Below are 18257 nucleotides of genomic sequence, written 5' to 3' on the forward strand. Positions count from 1 at the left end.
CCCAACCACGGCCCAAAAACCGAGGTATGGACCGTACCATAGGTTACCTGTAGTGTCCCACTCTTACATCTACTGGTTAGCCGGCTAGCTAGAAATGTGGCAACTTGGATTTATGGCACTGATAAGCGAAAAACCTTTGACCAAGGCACAGTGAGGGATCCTGGTTAAAGTAAGCCATTTTGAACTAAAGAGAAAACCCTTTGGGAAGGGAAACACAGAAGCTAAAACACCCGAGCCAAAACGTGCCAGTGCACTCTTTCCGGCTCAACATATAGTTTTCAAATAAGTAAATTGGATTTTTCATTTGTTGGACAATTATTTCTGAACAGTACAGGAGAAATTATTCAATTCTGATTCGCTAGTCATTAGTTACTGTCAATACAAACAGCAAATGGGAATTTCGAGGGCGAGTCAGAGCACTATAGTATACGTTGTTCAAATTTGGTATAATTCGGGAAACAAAACACTAGGACAAATTCATCTTTGCAGTACTGTTAGAAATGGCCAAAATAATTAAAAACATTTCTTGTACCTATTTGACCTTTTTTCCCCCACTACACTTATTTACTTAAGTAAAGGCAGAAATAATGTCAATTAATTTCATGATCCATGGTTGTCAAGCTTGGAAATGGTCTGAACACCTCTAATCTAAATGAACTGCAACCATAATGGTGAATGCCATTCAGCAAAGTGGAGGTCATGGGAGAACTAAGACGCTATAACTGGACTGTTGTCTGTGTCTGTGCACTGGAACCTATCACGGTAGCATAGACAAAGCAGACGGGGTGTATACAATAGGAGGCCATGGGCCAAATCCCGCCTTTCTGTAGGGCCCTGAGCAACTCTGTCCCTGGCTAATGTGTTCATGTGTGGCGGTCAGTGTGTGAGTCCTTCCTCGAGCCTGGCTGCGCTATAAACCCACTGAAGGGTTGCAGGAACATCATGTCCTCACCGCGGGGGCAAACACACACAAGTCGCAGTTATGCACACTTGCACATGGACCCCACACAACAATACTATGAATCGACGCGGACCGACATAGGATATATATATATATATATATATATATATATATATATATATATATGTATGTATGTATGTATGTATGTATGTATGTATGTATAGACAAATGGTGAGGTCGTCTATGACCCGAACAGGACACTTTTTTAGGACACTCTTGTTACTGTTTTACTTTCATTCTTTAGTAGTCAGCCAGGACTATTTTGTGAGGTGAGATGGATGATTCACTGTTTCCCCACATTGCAGACATTTGATCCAAGTCCTATAAAATTCTCAAGTGAAACGAAATATTTTTCTTTGCTCCGTTGTTTTTCGGCATAACAAACGTGTACAACAGTTTGTGCATAGTGACGCGCAAAGACTTGTCTCAACTTCCTACAGTAAGTGTTGTGATGATCAAGTAGTCATTAATAATGTTGACTGATGTAAAATGTAGGATGGTAACATACTAGCATGGAATTTCCACCACTATGGGCATGATTTACGAAGGTCTATGCGAGCAAAAACAGACAAACAGGTGTGGAAGTTGATCGACGAACCGGCTCCAAACGGGATTGCATTAAACAGTTCATTTTGTGCGTTTTGGGAAGAGCAAATACAAACTGATGAATTTAGCACATGCAATGTGATTTATCAAACCGAGGAAATTTGCGCTGGATGATTTAAAAAGCGCGTCTGACAGGTAGGTGCAAAGCAGCATGCAAGGCGGTGCCAGCGTAGCGCAGGCAAAACATTCCTGAAATGCCAGAAACAAAAGTTATCTATTCAGCAATGCAATTTTGGCGCTTCTGTATGGCTTGGACCTAAACACAAGGAGGAGTCATCTCATATCACCTAAGACAAATAAACCTTTCAAATCTGCATTTCTTGGCATTTGGGTCATTTCAGCGCAACTGGTGCTGGACTATCCCAGAGCTATTTTCTGGGTGTACTGTCCCAAGTCTGAAATGGAATGTTAGAAAGGATAGGCACATGCATCCAATTGCCACACCCTCAGGAAACAATATATGGCTTTTCTGTAGTTGCCGGCTTACCTAATATTATCTGAGCGCGAGATTTCTTTTCTGTAATGTTTGATTGTCTTCCACTAACACTTCCAATTCCATCACTTCAAACTTTGTTTTGCGCTTGCGTAATCTCCCAAATGTTCCATGGTGAAAGCCATCAAAGCTACCTTAATCACAAAACCCTCGTTTAAATACGACGGTCTCCAACATTTTGACACCTGTTGCCAACACGCAATTTTACATCCGCTATTTGGGATCTTAGTAAAGGATTGTAATTTTTGTAAATCACCTGCAACACACCTAACAACCGTGTGCGTAATCTGTTAGAACTAGCACACAACTTAGCATCTGCTTTTTGGGATCTTTGTAAATCAGGCTGTATGGATCTTATTTTCCACATTGTAAACATCCCATCAATTTGGAATGGCTTATATTAGCTACAGATATTCCCAATGCGAAATCTTTACAAAGACCAGGACAATGATTCTATTCGCTATTTTGCGAATAGCGAAAAAAATGCAAATAATTGACTCCTTTGCCTACAAAATTGTTGTAATTGTCTTTATTGTTTAAACCATAGCCATATCCCAACTATTTTTGAAAAAAGCAACTTGAATTCATTTTCACATTGTTTTGTGTATGACAAAAAAAGAGTCCAAGGAGCTGAGTCAGTCACGATGAATGTTGCCAAAGAGAGAGAGTCCATTTACACGTTGCACAAGCAGTCATTTCTTCACATGTTGGAAGCATTTGACTCGAGATATGTGCTTTCAAGCTGCAAATATTTTACCGAGGTCACCTTGCCTCACCTGTGCAACTCTAAAAAAATAGGATACCCATATGAAGATGTGCACTTTTAAAATATGACAACATCATAATAAATAGACATTTTTTTTGTGGACCCCTAAGCTACGTCTTCTGGACCCCCGGACCTCAGTTTAAAAAAAACAAAAAACACTGCATTACAGCAGCGGCCGCTGTTTGAGGACATACAGTACTTTAAAGGATCTCTGCCTTTTTGGAACGTTTTCACCCAAACACATGAATGGTATACGCAGCTGAGAAGGCAGGCGTTGACTCATTCCTTGCTGGAACTGTCCAGCACAGAAAGTCTCGTGGGGTCCATTTTGGAGGGAAACCTGACCTCTTAACAGGACCTCAGACGCTACTATTGCTCCATGACTCACTATGAATAAAGAAGTAGATGGGAGTGAATGAGGTGGGGAAGAAGTCTGCGGGGCGGAAGAGGCGACCGGGGACAGGTTGAAACACCGCGACGGGTATGCGGGAGGACAAAAGTTTCCATCTGTGTGTAATACATGTGTGCACTTGTACGCATGTGTTTTCCTGCACAAGCCCGGCTGATATGAACAAATTACTATTTGTGCCTTATGTGGTTTGTAAAGGTGGATACGATGCGGTGGTGTGCTGGGGGATGAGGGGATGGTTGCAGTTCACTCAGGCCTGCTGCTCTCCTGTGGAGAGTGACCTCATCGGCTGGCCCCTGGCATTGTGGCAGCAGCACAAAGCCACGCAGGGGACGCAGAGAAAAGGGCTACACAAACGTTGGGGGGAGGGCCGGGATGCGAGCGTGGCCCTGGATCCGAAGAAGAGCGAGGGAGAACGACGGGGAGAAAAAGACGGATGGCGAGCGAAATAATAATAATAATAGTGAAAAAGAAGACTACCGGGCTCTCAGGAGGAACACACAAAGAGGGGATCCCTATGACAGGAAACGCTACAAGACAACAGAAAACCTGCTAAATTGTTTATGCTCGCGGATGATGTTATTGCCTGGCCTGCCATAAAATACAAATCATAGAGGCAGTCAAACTTCCTCCACCTGTACACGCAGACAAACAAGCGCCTCTTAAATGATGGGAAATAACCATAAAGACACACACACAAATCTGACAAGAACAAATAGTTCCGCTGCATCCTGTGTGTGCGAATGCCAAGACAAGACAGCTATTTTAAATGGATGGTGATGTTCTTTTTTAATGTGTACGTATGACACAATGACTGAAGTCTAAATTATGCATCATCTGTGTGTGTGGCAAAAACACCCCCTAGGGGCTGTTACGTGGTAACAACAAGCCTGGGTTAGGGTTTCAAAGTTGGCCAGTCCTTTCAAATTAGGGTTTCAAGCCACTGTCAGGGTTTCAAGCTTGGGGTAGGGTTTCAAACAACAGGGTTTTAAATTACGATTTCAAGGCAGGGTTGGCGTTAAGAATTTGAGTGTCAAAATGAGATCAGGGTTTCCAAATTAGGATTTATAAACTGGTTAAAGCTTTGAAAATTGGGTTGGAATTTCAAGGTTGCCTCGGGGTTTCAAATTAAGAGTTTGAAGTCACAGTTAGGGTTTTGAGTGAGGGTTTCAAACCTGGGAAAGGGTTTTGAATTCGAGTGTCAATTTGAGATTAGGGTTTCAAATTAGGGTTTTAAACCTGGGTTAGGCTTTGAAGGTTAGGGTTTTAAAATGAGGGTTTCAAGCCTGGTTCAATGTTTGAAACACATTTAGGGTTGTAAACCAGTCTATTCAATGCTGGAGTTACACTTCACGGTTCAAGTGACACCAATATGAGACAAAAGTGATGGTTTGGGAGATGCGAGGGTTCCGCTTGACGCCAGCGAGAAATATGTTTTTGCTGTTAAAACCGAGTTTTTGGCTTGCGTCATTTGTAATCAGCAACATGATCTGATTTTAAATAATATTACACCTCGGATTGGAGGTGTCTGAATGGCCAACCGAGTCAGTTGATATTGCTTTTTCCGGCTTCTCATTGGCCCAAATATGCTTGAGAGCCGAATAAAGTATTTTTCCGTGGACAGAGATTTGAAATTACTTCATTGAATAGATTTTAAACATTCTAAATGTGGAAGTATACATCTTTTTTTTTTTTTTTTTATATATATACCATGATGGTAGGAAAAGACATTTTTACACATATTTGCATACGTGTCGACATGGCCTTATTGTTAAATCTGGCCTGGACACGAAAGACTTTGGTAATTCGATATATAGAGCCCGATCTCATCCGTGATGAGATAATGGGCAGAGCGTTCATTCGATACGGCCGCACGGCACTCCGCCTCAGTGTTGTTTTGTCCTTTCACGCCGTCCCTTAAATAAACTTCCGCCGTCACATGAGATAAAGCCGATCTTGCTGGGGATTTCCCCCCCACTTTTGCTACTGTTTGTTTAGCCAAGTTTTCTATCACTTGATGATTTATTTATTGTGGTAGCCCCTTCCAGCACGCACACACCCTCACACACACACACATTGAGCCAGTATACTGAAGATGTCCCCTGTCTGTCAGCAGGGGCTAGTGGCTAAGGTGCAGAGGCCAGGCTTTAGGGGTGAGAGTTCAACTAATCGGTCACTTCATCAACTCATTACTCTGCTTGTTAATTAGAGGATTTAAGTGGACGGGATGAGGGGAGGTCCGCCCCCTTTACAATTGCTTTCTCTGCTGCTGTTGTCGCTGTGCTTAGCTGAAAACAGTTTAAACCGCACAATCTTGCTTGTTACACTGAAAGTGGGGAAGGAAAACTAAATAGTTTCCGTACCGTTAGTTACTTAGTACTGGAGAGAAACGATTTGCGGTGTTGTCTCGAGAATATTTATGCAGTTATAAATGGAGCACAATTTCAGGACAAAATACAGAAATGTGGTGTAGTAATACCACAAATTGCAAATTGACTCTGCGGATGGTGGGAGGCATCTATTAGGGGCAAGGCCTGGATTTGCACAAATGCGTTTTGGGAAGAATATTAACCAATGTTTCTGGTATATTACAATGCATGCCAAGTGAAAGAAAGAGTTATTTTTCATTGGATTTGTCTCAGTAAGAGGCTGAAAGAGAAGAAACAGACCTGCTATTGTGAGGTGAATGGGAATGTTGCTGAAAGTCACACTGAAATGTTGATCAAGCGCAACGTTTATGGCCTAACATTGCAACAGCGAATTTAGATGGTAGAAATTGCATGCTATATTGCATTGTTGCTATGTTGACTTTTGTCTTTGAGTTTCTGCCACTTTGAATGGCAAAGTTAGTTTGTGTTTAAACTGATTCATTCTTAACTCTAATTGAGCCATTGAGAACTAGCGCAGGCTAACTCCATTTTTGTCATTTTGCAGGAGAGTGATTTACCGTTTTTGGTTGCAAGAAAATTTATCGCTTGGTGATTTGTATGGCAATGATTAGTTCTTCTGGATAATTGTTTCCACAGAAGTTGTGGTTTTCCGCAGATTTTGGTTTACTCCAAACATCCTTTTCATTCAAGATAATAAATAACATTCTCTTCTATAAACATGCAGATGCACTTGCACTCAACTAACTTTCTGAATCATCTTTCAATCTCCGAAGCTCACTTTCTGGGATGTGTTTGTGAGAGGCTATGGCCCACTTGTTGCACTGATGAATCCGGAAAAGTGCTGAGTGCAACAATTGACTGTCCCCTAGAAGTCAAAAAAAGGAATTAAACCTTGATTTAGACCGGTCGACATCTGGAAATATTACTTTTCTCTATTCAATTCCGCACTTGACTTAAAAATAAGCAAAAATTGCGTTAGCCCATTCGCGACTCATTACCACCACTAACTGAAAACTCACAGGTAACTTTTTTTAAACAAAATACTTCCAGCCAATAAGAGGTCATTTTTAATTTTATATCATTTTTACATACAACCTATATTGATTTTACAGAAATGAGATTTGAAAATCATTAGTAGCAGTGGCCATAGAGATTTAACTAACCCATTGTTTATCAAATCTAAGGACATGAGAATCCTTGATTTAGGTCATTTTAAAATATTAAAAACAATCTACAAGGCTAATAAAAATACCTTACAATGAAATGATATAAATGTAATGAAATAAAATGTAACAACAAATTTTGTTTTAAATTATATTTCCAATACCTTACGTCAAGTAACAGAATGTTAAGCTTTCCAGCCCCCCCCCCCGTTTGACAACCGTGGCTATTATAATTAATCTCTCCCTAAATGTAAACTCCCAAGAATCTGTCCCTTGTTGCCGAAGTTTCTCCCTCAGAGCTGCTAAAAGATAAGCAAGCAAGCGATTAAATTAGTGCTACAAGTGTGCAAGGGGTGGGAAAAAAACATGACTTTTACATGCGAGACCCACACGTCTCCTTCATATCACTTGAGTAGGAAGTCAGATAAGGAGAGCGAAGGAATTTGTGTTCCGACAAATGAAAGCTGATCACGTCGCCTGACTTGAATGTAAAATTTGCATTTGAAAGAGGGAAGTGGTGGGCCGAGGGCCTGGATAGGATCACAGAAACTCACTTTGGTCTTATCAAAGCCTTCAAATTGGAAGGATTATTGCAAAAGGAGCAGTTAGATAAGTTGAAACTAACAGACAGAACAATCATGTAACCGCAAGATAATAGTTTGGGTCAGTATGATAACAGAAGTTACATTGCGGGATATTAGCGGAGCAAGCTTAGCACCTGTTCCCGGCTTATCTGGCGCACTTGTGTGGTCATGTGATAATGAGGTCATTACTGTGGCTAATAGCGCGCCCATGGAGAGGAGGTCCACCCAGCAGTCTGCTGGGAGCGACACTGTGGCCGACCAAGGTCAAAAGATGTCATGTCAAAACCGTTGATCATATCAGGGGTCGTACGCGTTTCTTTTTTTCCGGCAACAGTATTCCATGAATTTTCCAAAACCTTTCATTTAATTTCCAAGACTGAAAAATTACCACAATCGCGCTGAAATTGTCCAAAGACATTGTGCCGAGTCATACACCTGCAAAAGCAGAGATTCATTGACATGTTGGTACCTTTGACCTGAGGTATGTGCTTTTAAGCCGCAACTATTTTGCCGAGGTCGGCTTGTCTCACCAGTAAAACGAAACAAGAGAAAAGACAGTGGAGGGGGTGTGACAGGCATGATCGGCAAAGCCATGCAGCTTTACCTTAAATTGTTGTTCATTTATCAAGGATTGTGTTTACATATGTGATAATCACGCGACTAAAATGGTAGTAGGCTAACTACTCATCTCCAATCCTTATCAGCCAGCTACTGTTCCACTTCTTTCACACCTTCTTGATGATGGTGTAATATATTAATTGGGCCACCTGTCAGGTGTGGTACAAGAGACAAATTCTTGGCTTCAGTTTACGTCGAGGAAGGGAGGTCGTCTTGAGCTTGTGTTGGAAACCCTGCCCGATAGATGATGGCTGATGAGCCAACCAGCCGGCTCTTTGCAGGGAGCGAATCGGCAGAAAGTGAGAGGGAACGAGAGGAAGACGGAGTCGACTGTACAGTCAGTCTCCATCTGTCGACGTGCGTCAGGCCTCGACAGCTCGAGCACATCTTCAGTAGCCGGACACGTTCGCACGTCATCCATGGCAACCCCAGAAGAAATCTGCAAGCAAAAACTTCCCGCTGTAAAGCTAACGTCAGCTTTGTTTTTAATTTTGTATTTTTTTCCATGAGAAAATACGACATGTAACTGGTTTGGTGTTTCCTCCCGACACCTCACCGTTTGAGGGGGACAGGCACCTGCTGCAAATAGCAAGCAATTGGTGCCCCACACCTCTCTACAAATGCACCGGAAGTGTACACATAAATGCACATGCGGAGAAGACGTTCCGTTATTTCCCCTAACAACCCATACTAAACTTAGCTCCTCCCCAAGACACAAAGCTTGTCTCACAGTCGAGATGTCTAACTTCCACATACTGTACTTCCTTGACACCAATTCCTATTTCGACAGTGCGTTGACAGCGGCATCTTGTGGCATCTGAGGGCATTTCAGAAAGAGAAAAAAAAAAAAAATAATAATAATACATTTTCAGTGAAAACCTTGGAATAGGTTCCACAGAAAAAAACTGGAATAGGTGAAGTATTGGAATATAGAAATATTAAAACATAATACAAGAGAATTTAAAGAAATAAACTGGTTTTGTGAAGTGTAATAAAGTAGAAAGCAAAACACACACACACACACACACGTCTTGTGTCTCAAATTGACATGTTCAAAACAAAGATACCTGAAAGATAAACAAAGGTACCCGAAATATGTTAGGACTGTGTGAGGGAATGCACAACTGATCAGCATTCCGCTTGGATGTTAGGAAGAAGAGTTTGTGAACACAGGCAATAATTGTCTGAAAATGTTTTTGGAAACCAATTTGTTCCACCTTAATTGCCCTTTTTTTCCACATCACTGGAGGGGTGGAGGATCTGAAGCTCCCTCACTACATTTAGGACGAATAAAATCTGCATCATTTCATGGACTCGTGTCAACGTCATTACATATCTCGTCGTGCATATTTGGCCCTGATGGTTTGTGATGGTTTCCACTGCCGCGTGACTCTAATCAGCTACATCAGCCACCCAAGTGCAACTTTTTTCAGACTGTCCCGATCTATCACATGTTACGCTCCATACTGACGTGCAATCAGAGGCCATGCGTGCCTGTGCCAAAGGAGAGCCATAAATTGCTTGCTGATGAAAGACTGGAAAGATTGTGTTTTGGGTTTTGTCATCAGAGGCTTTACCCAACAGGATAGCGCCGGTGTTTTCCTCTGCGAGGGGCGTAATGGATTATCCCCGTCAATGAAACACTACTCCGTCTGGAAGTCTTGCCGGCCAGCCAGACACCTTTAGACTCTTTTTCCCAGCACCAACTTCCTTTGCAAGAGCCAGAAGCAGAATGGATAGCTGGGAAAGATGCAGGGATGGAGTGTGTGTGTGTGTGTGTGTGTGTGTCGGGGGGGGTAAGGGAAAACTGAAAAGCAGGAATGAGGAATGAAGGCAAATCCCCCAACTATGAAGACCTGTGTCTGTATACAAATGCCCGACAGGTTGCCATCGCAACCAACAACATAACACAGTTTAACACAGATGTACGAAGCTTCATCTCCCCCACCTCCTCAACCACATCTGTCCATGTCTAATCCGAGACCCCCTCAACCCCCGCACGTGTTGTGTGACAGCAGCGGACCTGATCCTCTTAGGCAGCCAACACTGGCACACAGTGGCCACGAGAGCAAAATACTCGACTGGATGACGACTCACAATGAATGGCCTGCACAATTAAAAGTTAAAGGACACACAATACCGTGGTGCTTTGAGGTATCAATTTCATTAGTTGGGTGACCACACCCGTAACTCAGAACACTCAAATCATCTTTCCCCATTGAAATGAATGGAAATGCCAGTCATCCGTTCCAGCTGCCGTATGATAACCAACAAAACATTTTGTTCAGTGCTTTTTCCATCCATCCATTTTCTGTACCGCTTCTCCTCACTAGGGTCGCGGGTTTAATAGAGAAGATGGCATTCCATAATATTGGTCTTTATCGGTCGCCATCATTTTTTTTAACAATGTTTATTGTCCTTTTGTCAGGTTTGCGTGATAATTTGGGTTTTTAAATGTCCAAAATGTTCTTTTTCAAGCTATTCCAGCTGGTCTTTTCCGACATTTGAGACAGACGGATTTCTCATTAATATGCAGCATGTAAATGAGCTTTGCTCTGATTGGATAGCTCATCTTCCCCAATTTAAATATGGAAAACAGCTTGGCTCTGATTGGTCCATATCACGGCAGGTGCTAGCGTCGAGAAGCTTAGCGGCCAAGCATCCTTCGATGTCTTATTATCATTCTGAAGCATAATTCATCGCGGGTTGCATTTTTGGCCCAGAATCATCGCTGACGACAATTAATGGAAGCTTTCCAATTTAATCCACGATTATATCATAAATTATGAATAATAGAGTATTTATGTATACTTTACAGACTATTTGTATGGCTTAGTTTATATTTTTCTCCTCGCCACTTGCTTGCCTCACACACATGCTCTCGCTCTGGTTAAGATAAAACTACTGCAGAGGCCTAAAAGCAGTAAAGCTAATTGACATAAAACCCATTTTAAATCACATAGTGCATTTTTTTGGGAATCATTACAATGGAAGTACTTTGAAGCGTCATCCCCCCCCCCCCCAAATTGGGTAATTATAAGCATTTTTCTTTAATAACCCAATAATTGGTGTTGGTTCCTTGATAACATCTTCCTATTGATGACGTGTGCTATAATGTATCACAAGGATGTAACGTACCTTCTCTCATTGTCATCCAGGTGAGCAAACAGAACATTCTTGGAGATTGCCTTGGCCAAGGCGGTCATGGTCTTGTAGTCCTTTGGGATCACCTGTTTGGGCAAAGCGGTGGTAGTCAACGCAGTAAAATGTACTCTGCAGGTGGACACATGAAAGAAACCAATGCAAATACGAATACGGCATGACTTCAAAAGTGGACGTAGTGAGGTAATTATAGAGTAGAGCGCTGGCCAAACGTAGTTAGGAAGATCCGACACGTGTGTCCGTGTATTTTCGGGAAAGCCCATCTGTTCGGGGACTGTCCTCGAAATGACGCGCGGCCCTTAAAATTCCCAAGGGACCTGAACTCATTCATAAAACATGCATTTTCATGTACCGCGCGTGTGCGTCCACGTCGCCACATCAAAGCACACAAATCTGCTTCCAAAAGAGGAACAAAAATAATAAAAAAACATTCCAGATGAGAATTCAAGGCCTCTCTGTGCAGGGATGAGAAAGAGGAGACGTAATAAGTGTTTTTGTTCCAACAAGATGATGGTGGTTGGAGTGATTGGGATGTGCCGTACAAGAAGTTCAAGCAACAGATGTCGCCACAAAAAGGCAACCACACGGCGCTGTGTGCAACATGCACACAAAACCAAAGAGAAGGAAGTGGTGAGATGAAACATTAGTCTTGTGGAGAAGGAGAAAGAACCCTGGAGCTGATTGTGATCTTGTCGAATCGACCCATTTTAGACTGAGTGATGCGTCATTCATTCATAAGAGGACGAATAGTATGCATTTTTTTTCACAATTTAAGAGGTGGAAATATAATTTTTTAAACTTAAGAGACAAATGAAGCAGCACATAAACCTCCTCCGCAAGTGCGATCGAATTTTTCCAGTGTATAAGAACTGTTATATTTGAGTGAAATTTATTCCATGCTTAACAAAGGTTTGTGTTTTGAACAACCTTTGATTGAAATGAAACACATTTTCATCAAAATTGACAGCCGTAACGGCAATAGCGTATCGGTACTCGGTATCGGCGAGAACTCAAATGTAAGTACTGTGTCTGGGGGAAAAAAAGCAGTATCAGTGCTACACTTAATACATTTTACGATGGCAACAGTGCCTGGAACCAATTACAACAAATTACAAGTGATTATTTTTCCAGGGAAATTTAGTCGAATGCACAGCCCCAAATTGTTTTATTTGAAGGGGCCCCTATAAGGAAGAGTGTCAATCAATTTGATCTCCTATTGTATTAATCAGTTTTACATAAAAATGAAAGGAGCCCATGATTAAGGTGCTCAGTATAGCCAAAATTGACTTGATTGAAAACTACCCTTGATTGAGTTTGTTGCCAGGCAAGACAGAAAATAGCGCGATTGCATGCTTGCGAGTATACAACCAAGAAAGAAAAACAACTCGTGATCCAGAAAGGGCCAGCAAGCTACGAGCGTACGAAATGTAAGAACATGAGCTAATTTGACGTGATTCTGCCACGGCCTTCTAAGTGATTGCTCGCTCGTGCAAATGCGTCTCTGATGTCGAGAGCGACGACGGGGGGGGGGCGTGCTCGTTGCCATAGCGCTGGCATGCTAGCGCGCAGTCAGAGACACAAACGCATGTGAGCAATTTGACATTCTTGATGTTCTGGTGTAATCAGAGCGAGGCGATGGGCGGAGCGGCGGAGGGGCTCCTGCTATGATGTCAGCAACTTGATGCTGTATGTAATATTACGAGGAAAAGAAAGCGTTTTTGTAATGTTACATGAGTATGGTCGTAATGTTACGAAAATAAAGTTGTTAAAGTATTTAGTTAAAAAAAGATGTTTGAATAAAGTTGTAATGTTACCAGAAAAGGAGCTGTCATGTTATGAAAGTCGTAATATTACAACAAAAAAGTCACACTAATACTAATGTCTTTGCGAATAAAGTTGTAATGTTACCAGAAAAATAGTTATGAAAACAAAATATTCTGTGATGCATTGTTATGTAATGAAATTAGACACATTTTTCTTTAGAAATAAGTCCTAAATGTAGAGAGAATAAAGTTGGAAGGATACAAGAGTAATGTAATGACAGAAAAAAGTTGTAATGTTACAAACGTTATAATATTATGATTGAAAAGAGGTCACGATGGAGGGGGAGGAAAAAGCCCTACAGTTATGAAAGTAATGCTTTTTAAAAAAAAAAAAAAAAGTTGTAAAGTCACAAGACAATGTTACAAAAGTAAAGTCGTATTTTTCTTTAAGAAAAAAGTCCTAGAGGTTGCGAGTATGAAATTGGAACGTTGCAAGAGTAATGTAACAAGGGGAAAGTCGTACTCTAATCTAGAAATGTACACTATGATTTTTTTTAGAATAAAATCCTGTTCCCAGAAAAAAAAGTTGTAATGGTGTGTGACTAAAACTGTAGTATTACGAGAAAAAAAGTTATACTGTTATGCAAATAAACTACAATTTTCTTTTCTTTTACAATTCATTTTAATTTAATTTTGGGTAAGAATAAAAACTTGTCATTGTAATACAAGAATAACTGTGATATGAGAAAAATTCATCATACTCTTGTATATGTATACATCTTGTATATTGTTCGAAAAAAGTTTAACCTTACAAGAATAAGGTTGTAATTTTATAATTAATAGGAAATTAAGATATTTTTAAGAAGGTTATAAAGTTACGACAAAGAAGTCATTAAGTTTAGACACTTAACACAATGTAAACATATACATTTTTTTTAATATTCAACATAAAAACCTGTCATCTAGCGGGACTGCAACAGTCGAACAGCGATATAGCAGACTTTAGTCTCATGAAATACGGAGTGAATGTACTTCCTTCTGGTCTCCGTCTGATCAGGCTCACCTTGCGCACGTAGCTGACGGCATCCTCTTCGGTGTAGACCTCGGCGCTCACCCCTCCGCGGCGGCGGCGGGCCTTGACGACCGGGTTCGGCGGCGGGGGAGAGACCTCGTCGTCGTGCGAGTCCGACTGGCTGTTAGACTTCTGCCGTGCCATGATCTGCTTGCATTCTTCCTGTAAAAAGACAAGAGGAGGCGGCGTCAAGGAGAGGGAGCGACGACCGACAGACAAACAGCAAAACGGTCATCAAGAAGACGGAACGTGCGTGGAAAACAAAAAGAGTAATGCGGAGCATGAGAGAATAAACTACCATGGTGGTCAAAGTCAAACAATCCAAACTTGTACGACAAAAGTCCTGAGCGTGCACCGTCTGGATATCTGGTTCATGCTGGAAGAAGAGACATCAGGCTGAATGTTGCTTCAAGTGCCCAACACTGCGGGTGCTGAATTATTGATTGCAAACTTGATTAACACATTAACATGCAGGTGCGCTAATAGGCGCGAGCGCGGCTGACGGGATGATCATTTGCTCCTCTGCACTGTGTACAAACGGTGCGTCTGTGATAAAATGTCAGTCATCTTGGGGCAATTATCAAATTTAACCTAATCCTGCAGTTTTAGAGAAATGTACTTTTCTTGGATGCAAATAGTTATGTGCCTGCCCACCCATCAAAGGTGAAGTCTTGCCGATTTCACCTATGACATGTTCAGCTAGGTTGGGTAAAAATCTAGGGTCCCTTTCTAGTCACAACCAGATTCCGGCCGCAAGACCACCGTAATCTCCCGCATATTCGCAGTTCACTGTTCATAGGTTTCACGTGCACTTCCAGTACATTTTTATTCAAAATCAAATCAGCTGTAAGCCAATTATTTTTAAGGGTAATGTTGTAAAATGACTTTGAAATAATATTGAGTTTGTGGTACTTTTACATTTTTTAATTATGGAGGCAATTATACAAAAACAAAAACAAAAATTGGAGGGCGTCAATTGCTCGAGCTTTTTTTGCTTTTCGCTATTTTACTTTCAACATTGCCTTGCCAGCGAATGAATGTTATTGGGATGGGTGGAACTCATTCATTCATTCACTTCCCAAGTGAACGGCCATCGCTCCAGCATTTCTCCTCAACAGGCTCTCGGGTGAACTGGAGCCGATCTCAGCTGACTTTGGGCAAGAGGAATCTTACACGCTGGACTGGTTTCCAGTCAATCAACGGCGCACATTTGGAGGAAACAAAAGCCTTCACACCTGTGGCCAGTTTAGAGTCTTCAATGAACCTAACAGGCGTGTTTTTGGAGTGTCAACTTCGGAGGTCCCACTGTATCAACAGTTCACAAATTCACAAGAGAGTGATGATCTGTGACGATCAGCGCTTCTCTGCACTCGCAGCACTGTGCTTCGACCGCGCCGCCAATATGATGCAGCAAGTAGCAGAACAATCAAATAACTGGACAAGACTGACAAGAGAAACCTCTTTCTAATACTTGCATCACTATTGTCTTCCCTTCCCTGCCTCGTTACATCCTGAGGTGACTGTGGTACTTGACTCGTGACTGTGTAAAACAATGCGACATACACACAAGGACGCATACATGCACACACATTCTTGCTCACTGCCTGAGGATACACAGCCGGCGGCAGCAGGAGACGGAAGAGTCTGAGCAAAACAAAAACATCAAAACAGGCAGGCAGAACACAGGTAAGACCAGTTGCCAGCCATCCCTAAACGCCAAAAATAGTGCCAGTTTCCATTCCCGTGCGCGGACAGACGACATAACATATCGCTCCGAGTGTTTGCAGGGGGTCTTTACCATGGCATGAAGGGGCCCCTGGCCAGGCCTGATGTCTCCCCCCTCAGCCTGTCAAAAGGCACCGGGCGTCATACGACCACATCAACGGGCAGCATCACGTGCGAAGCGCCGTCTCATACTCGCCGGCGGCATGTCGCCGTCCTCGAGGTAAGTTAGTGAGTGAGCGATTGTGAGTAAGCGGAGAATCCGAGAACAGTTTAAAAGACAAGTGTTCCAACGCGATGGCTCCAATTCTCTCGAGGCACGGCGGCTCAGGGCGACTGATGAAACACTGATCACAGCAAAAAGCTTGGCCACTCTCTCTCACTCGCCCTCGCTCACAAACAACACAATCAGGTGGTGCAATCAGCGGGCTCGTCTCGCTTCCCCTCTGTCACCATGGCAACAGGAGCTCTGTGAGCATCCTGCGTAGTTGATGCTGAGTCTGAGCGGGAAGTCGCTCACGCACACGAACGCACCCACTCTGGCTGGGTTTACACAGGAACGCAGACCGGTACCAGCAAAAAGAGACCGGTACCATTTAGGAGACAATGTCAGCAGCGCGACTTCATATAGTTCATATATTCGCTACAGGTGATTCTCAAGCACCAAGCACCGCTATGAGCAAGATGTGGCAACAGGCTCACAAATGAGGAAATGCAGGCTTCAAAATTGCTCCAAAAAAAGTACTGAATACCTTTCTTCCATTTTTGTAAAGCGGGATTTTTGGAGACTGGACATCAGTCCAAATATCCTTTTCTGTGACATCGGTCCAGGGGCTTGAAAGCCGTTGGAGACCACCACAATAGTCTTCAAGTGACATAATTCCAACTAAGAATAAGTACATGTGTCTTTCACTACCATTTTCTTTAAAAGGTCAGCACAGGAAAGGCCGTAGTTGATGTCTTGGCTCAATAAAAGTTTGAAAACACTGACCCGAGAATATTGCCTGTAAATTGAATTACATTTTGATGAGGTTACTGAGATAGCTACAAATTACTATGATATCACTGAGATTTCTATGCAATTACTTTAATGTTGCTGAGCTAACCCAGACAGCAAGGTGATTGTTGTCAGGTTACTGAGATTGGTGCGAGATCACTGGGACGACTAGGATATTACAGTACAGTACTATGAGGCTATTGCAATTGCTATGAGATGACAGTGAAATACTTGCACAGCAAACCCATGTTGACAGATTGCATCTTCATCTCCACATCTTCATGTCTGCAGTGGACTTCTGTTCTGCCCAAATGGCATGTCGCACCAAACAGAAGGGGGGTACACCATGCCAGACGCTGTTCGTGCAGATAGTAAAGCCCCGCCCACGCACTTGGGTCGGTGAACGAAGCGTGAAGCGGGGGCTTTGTGTGCGCCACAAGTCGATGTTATACTGTGTGGCATACAGTTACAGTGTCCTATGCGTACAACAAATTACAACCTGCTCCGGTAAAAGATACATTTTTCCACTGTTTAGTGTGATTTGTTTTTTTCCATTTTAAATCTAACCAATATTTTTTCCAAAAACAGGTCTTCACCCTGGTGAACATTTATTTAGACAAAAGAGCAGCCATTTTACACTCATTTCCAGGGGTCCTTCCGAAACAAACTAGTCTTAAAAAATGTTGTTCGATTGCTACCAAATTTGAACCATGTATACGAGGCAGACGAGAAATGATAAATTGTCAGAAACCCCCAAAAAGTCAGCACAGTGTGTCAGCTGGTTAGCACGGTTAGCACGTCTGCTCATAGGTCTGACGTCGGCTCCGGCCTGCCTATGCGCACTTTGCACGTTCTCCCCGTCCTCGCGTGGGTTTTCTTCAAGTACTCTAGCTTCCTCTCACATTCTCAAAACATGCAGGTTAGGTTGATGGTGAGAACTCCAATAACATGGACCAAACAGAAAGATAAGCCTCCGAATATGAAGAATATTTTGAACCCTCACGCAGGATGTCTGCATACCACACAAGACCTCAGTTTAGCGACAGCGTTTTTCTTTTTCTTTGAATCTTTGTCTTTTTTTTTTTTTTTAATATAGACGCAGCCTCAACAAGGACTCACTCGTAAGAGAAGTCAGCGAGAAGAGAAGATACAAAATATCCTCATCAGTGGCTGACAGCCTGGACTGAGGGTCGAAACAGGACCGATGCATCTATAACTCGCAAAAAAGTGCTTTTGCAACAACGAGTCCTCCATTATATATATTATAGAGAGAGAGCGAGTGATGTGAAGACAGGCCAGGGATTCATCCAAAAAAACAAAGTCCCCTGACAATAGGCGGCACGCAATCACAAATGGCTGGCCCAAATGCGCCGTCTAACGTCGCAGTTATTAAACCATCATCCGCTCTGATTTCAGCTCATTTACGCATGACCAGCCACATTAAAATGGGCCTCTTTTGTTTGGTTCATTCCACACCAATTTGCAACAGGCAAATCAAACGTTTTTACAATCCCAAAAGCTTCTCGCCGCGTCGCTATAATCTTTCAAACC

The 18257-nt window shown here is 42.4% G+C and overlaps 1 protein-coding gene and 1 long non-coding RNA gene across 6 annotated transcripts in view; one reads left to right on the top strand and one right to left on the bottom strand.

Moving 5' to 3' along the window:
* prkar1b (protein kinase, cAMP-dependent, regulatory, type I, beta) overlaps positions 1 to 18257 on the bottom strand; it is a 76472-nt gene that overhangs the window by 31131 nt on the left and 27084 nt on the right. For 4 of the 5 annotated variants that reach the window (XM_061748316.1, XM_061748317.1, XM_061748318.1 and 1 more), the window contains 2 exons: positions 13979 to 14149; positions 11129 to 11220 (listed from right to left, as the gene is read on the bottom strand). In XM_061748316.1, coding sequence (XP_061604300.1) covers positions 11129 to 11220; positions 13979 to 14149 — 263 coding nt within the window. Of the gene's footprint in view, positions 1 to 11128; positions 11221 to 13978; positions 14150 to 15785; positions 15927 to 18257 lie in introns of those variants that run through there. The other variant, XM_061748319.1, reaches the window with a different exon arrangement.
* On the top strand, positions 15555 to 18167 carry LOC133465467 (uncharacterized). The gene is made up of 3 exons (XR_009784636.1): positions 15555 to 15673; positions 15775 to 15932; positions 17803 to 18167. It is a non-coding gene; the product is annotated as an uncharacterized LOC133465467 (long non-coding RNA).

The sequence above is a fragment of the Phyllopteryx taeniolatus genome, chromosome 16 (genome assembly GCF_024500385.1).
Source record: "Phyllopteryx taeniolatus isolate TA_2022b chromosome 16, UOR_Ptae_1.2, whole genome shotgun sequence".
Taxonomy (NCBI): Eukaryota; Metazoa; Chordata; class Actinopteri; order Syngnathiformes; family Syngnathidae; genus Phyllopteryx; species Phyllopteryx taeniolatus.